The following is a 3,738-nucleotide window of genomic DNA, read 5'->3' on the forward strand; positions in this document are numbered from 1 at the left end:
AAAACATCGATTTACATACCTCCATGTTTGAAATGTAAGAGTTTTTATGAATGTTGCTTTTTATTGCTTACTACAACAAAATTTATATATTTGAAATAATCCTCAAGTGCGTATCACATCCATCCCTTCTTGAAATCAAAAGCCTCAATATAAACACACAAATGTTCAGTAGTAATGTTTTTCTGGTACAGCTTTCAGGGTTGATTACCTCACGTGCATTATAAAATATATGCAAATATCCTTGTAAGCTCAAAAACTTCAAACTCCATTTCACTACAACACGCGCATATTTTGACCAGATCACGTACACGCCGACAAGGAACCCGACTTTCATGAATTTCCATACGTTCTTACGTGCATGATAGAATCGAATTAGAAAATAAAGCTAACTGAACTCGACTGCTGGATGAAATCCTCTGCGCTGATAAAGTGCAACAAAGTGAACGTCATGCTCAACAAAGCACGATGGGATCCATGCTGGAAGCAGCACGGATTACACCAACAAAATTTTCCCAGAAGCATCATGCTTCCCCACCCCTGCTTTACAGAATAAACCTCCACCGTGTTTGAAGGATCCAAACGGATTAGAAGCACACCACCGAGGAAGGAAGCAACCCACACATATAATTACCCACTAATATGAACAGACAATTCGGCCGCCAAGGATGACGGGTACCGGTTGGTGAGTCAACAGTTGCCAGCTGCACGGAGACCGAATCACTGCTCACTTCCAGGGGCGGATGTTGCAAGGTCACCCAACTCCAATACCAGGCTCGATCACTCATCCATGGTGACCGGTCCCGCCATATTGCCCAAGTCCAGCTGCTGTTGTCAACTGTTTCGTTTCGCTAGAGCCTCCATCTTGCGTGGGTTAGATTTGTAAGCATGTGCGCTGATGTTGTGCTGGCGACCGGCTCTCTCCGTCCCACGGTCAATACTGTCCCCTCTTCAGACTTGAGCCCACTCCGAAAAGTCTTGGAACGCCACGAGGGGTTTCTGTGGTCCGTACACGTTCGACGGCCCGTACTGTTCTCGACGTCAACTCGGATATAGGACACTCCCAGTCTTCCTCGTGTCGTTGCGGTCTTGTGCAGTGCCACTCGTATCCGGACGCGCAAAGCTTCATCAGCCAAGGCGACTCTCATCTTCTTTCCCTGCATCTTCGTACTCAAACTTGCGACTTGCCCAGTTCCTGAACACCACATACAAATACGTTTCAGAGGCAGTGCCAGTCTCACCACAACTCGCGCTGCTCCCAATCGATCGACCTCGACCTCGACCTCGACCTGCATCTGGATCAGCGGTCTTGTATCCATTCGTCTACTGATCTTCCGCGATTCCTGGCGCTTTTGCAGGACGCTGAACCACGTCCATATTGGATGAGATCCAAGTGCGACGCAGAGCGCCCACCCAAATCCAGTTTCGAGCTCCGGCGCGTCCCACTCCAAGACTAGCGCCTCGTAACCACAAATATATTTCAGGTGCAGGTGCTACAGATATTTCCACCACCTACTAGCACATCGGTGAACCGAATCTTACCAGTACGATGGGGAGGTGGCCCTCACCGGCGTTACTGGCGATCTTCGTAACCATCGCCCTTGCCATGAATTCAATCACCCCGGCTGCCGCTCACACTGGACTCAAGGTAGGGTTCTATCGTCACAGCTGTCCCCAAGTGGAGGCCATCGTCTACAACTCTATGGCTCAATCCACCAAGGCCGACGACACCGTTGCACCTGGAATCCTTCGGATGGCGTTCCACGATTGCTTCGTCCGGGTACGTGATCGTCTTGATTTGCAGCACCCCAGCCAGCTGGATCGAGTCGCAGAGCTTGCGCTGAGAAGTACCTGGATTTCAAATTCAGTTTTCCCGAGTTGTCTGCTTCTGCTTCAGATGCTTCACACTGTAACCGCAACATCTCCTCACAGGATTGTTCCGTCTCTGTGGTTTCTTCAGGGCTGCGACGCTTCCGTTCTGCTAGAAGGACCCAATACAGAGCGAAGAGCTAGAACCAACACGGGACTCCATGGCTTTGACGCCATCGACGCCGCAAAAAGAGCTGTGGAGAACGCTTGCCCGGGCGTAGTCTCAGCCGCCGATGTGTTGCAGTTCGCCGCCCGTGACGCAGTTGTACTGGTGAGCAAGCATCCCATAACGCAAACCTGGTAGTGTCTGTGGATGAAGGTTGGATGTCTGCCTGGTTGATCGTTCCCGACTTCACCCGATCGCGCATCGAATGAGCGATTCAGAAGCGCATCCGATCCCGCATTGAACCTGTGGGGTCGAGTATCAGGCTCCCGTTTCTGACATGTGGATTGCACCTGCGTGGTTGTCCAGGCTGGAGGTTACGGGTGGCATGTGCCCGCTGGGCGTCGAGACGGAACGGTTTCCATCATGGAAGAAGCACTGAACCTGCCCGCCCCGAGCATGACCGTGTCCCAACTCATAGATGTGTTCGGGCGGAAGGGCTTGAGCCCCTCCCAAATGGTAGTCCTATCAGGTGCCCACACCATCGGAAAAGCCCCGTGCGTCACATTCGACGACCGCGTTCAGACAACCCCGGTGGACCCAACTCTGGCTCCCAGCTTCGCCACGTTCTTGAAGGGGCAGTGCCCGTATGCAGCAATCCAATCCACCAGCGTGGACATGGATTCCACCGCGCACACATTCGACAGCCAGTACTTCAAGGACATCATCGCCGGGAGAGGCCTGCTCACCTCGGACCAGAGCCTGTTGTACGACTCCCGCACCAGCGGGGGTGTGTACGCCAACAACGGCGCGGCATTCTACCGCAACTTCGCCAAGGCGATGGTGAAGATGAGCCAGATTGAGGTGCTCACAGGTTTGGACGGCGAAATTCGGCGACAGTTTGACCAGGTGAACAGCCACTAGAAAGGAAAGGGGGCCCAGGAAACAAGGCCGCCCAGATATGGAGAGCATCCGTGTATCATAGAGTAGATTAGGACGAGTTCATTGCACATGGTGAGCGTCAACTGCCACGTGCTCATTCTTTCCGGTGCACAGCATCGGCATTCTTTGCGTTGCTTGTCGTAAGCAATTTACCGCACATCCCTGCGCGGCGTCAATCTCTGAATCACTCTTCGTCCTCTGAATTGGGCCAACCATGACAAGGTTATGAGCAGCAAAGCGCATGGATGTACTGCCCTTCACAAGTGTGATGAACACAAACAAACGTGGAGCAGTTGTTGTCGTGGCCGGTTTCGAAGTGGGATTCATGGATAGCAGCTTTGTGAAATCTCGAGGTATCGTTTTCATTTGCAGAGTTCGCATGAATCATTCATTGAGAATCTAGCATCTTATTCCGAAGCCGCAATCAACACAATAGACAACTTGGATCTTATGCTTTATAGTAATCCCGTGTTATATCCACATAGGAGGTTTTTAGGTCCGGCAGCTACGGCGTCCACAACCCAATCAATATAATTGTTACACCTTTGAATCACACTCCGCTTGCAGCCCAACGGTTGCTTTCCCGACAAGAATTACACCAACAAAGTTCATCATCTAAGATTATGCTGGCACCACCTGTCTGGTCTTCTATTTTTCTCCCCCATGCTCTCTATACAAAACCATGCTCTCTATACAATTCCACCTGACTTTATTGTCACATCTTAGAACTGAAGGCCATTTTCGATGTGGGGAGCCATGCCTTCCTTTCTTGTATGTCTCAATTACAATTTTCATCTTATCTAGTGGAACCATAGACAAGTTTGACC

The 3,738-nt window shown here is 50.8% G+C and overlaps 2 protein-coding genes across 3 annotated transcripts; one reads left to right on the forward strand and one right to left on the reverse strand.

The window, feature by feature from the left end:
• Positions 1-305: 305 nt before the first annotated feature.
• Positions 306-1,706, reverse strand: LOC112277746 (uncharacterized). Its single transcript, XM_024510435.3, has 2 exons — positions 1,566-1,706; positions 306-1,192 (listed from the first exon to the last, which is right to left on the reverse strand). The coding sequence occupies exons 1-2, from the start codon at positions 1,603-1,605 to the stop codon at positions 849-851; spliced, it is 384 nt and encodes a 127-aa protein (XP_024366203.1). The 5' UTR covers positions 1,606-1,706; the 3' UTR covers positions 306-848.
• Positions 1,547-3,464, forward strand: LOC149986207 (peroxidase 71-like). Of its 2 annotated transcripts, XM_090248071.1 has the most exons (3): positions 1,547-1,777; positions 1,958-2,137; positions 2,339-3,464. In XM_090248071.1, the coding sequence occupies exons 1-3, from the start codon at positions 1,547-1,549 to the stop codon at positions 2,891-2,893; spliced, it is 966 nt and encodes a 321-aa protein (XP_090104197.1). In that variant the 3' UTR covers positions 2,894-3,464. The 2 variants fall into 2 exon arrangements, with proteins under 2 accessions (XP_090104197.1, XP_090104196.1); XM_090248070.1 differs by having other exon boundaries at positions 1,547-2,137.
• The last annotated feature ends 274 nt before the right edge of the window (positions 3,465-3,738 follow it).

The sequence above is a fragment of the Physcomitrium patens genome, chromosome 26 (genome assembly GCF_059467195.1).
Source record: "Physcomitrium patens ecotype Gransden chromosome 26, ASM5946719v1, whole genome shotgun sequence".
In the NCBI taxonomy this organism is placed as follows: Eukaryota; Viridiplantae; Streptophyta; class Bryopsida; order Funariales; family Funariaceae; genus Physcomitrium; species Physcomitrium patens.

What these genes read in the sequence shown, in the direction of transcription:
- LOC149986207 (XM_090248070.1), top strand. Translation starts at nt 1,547, where the DNA reads ATGGGGAGGTGGCCCTCACCGGCGTTACTGGCGATCTTCGTAACCATC. An exon ending in CCCGTGACGCAGTTGTACTG is followed by an intron (nt 2,138 to 2,338) that starts GTGAGCAAGCAT and finishes GTGGTTGTCCAG; the next exon opens with GCTGGAGGTTACGGGTGGCA.
- LOC112277746 (XM_024510435.3), bottom strand. Translation starts at nt 1,605, where the DNA reads ATGGCAAGGGCGATGGTTACGAAGATCGCCAGTAACGCCG. An exon ending in GAAGATCGCCAGTAACGCCG is followed by an intron (nt 1,193 to 1,565) that starts GTGAGGGCCACC and finishes TGTGGTGTTCAG; the next exon opens with GAACTGGGCAAGTCGCAAGT.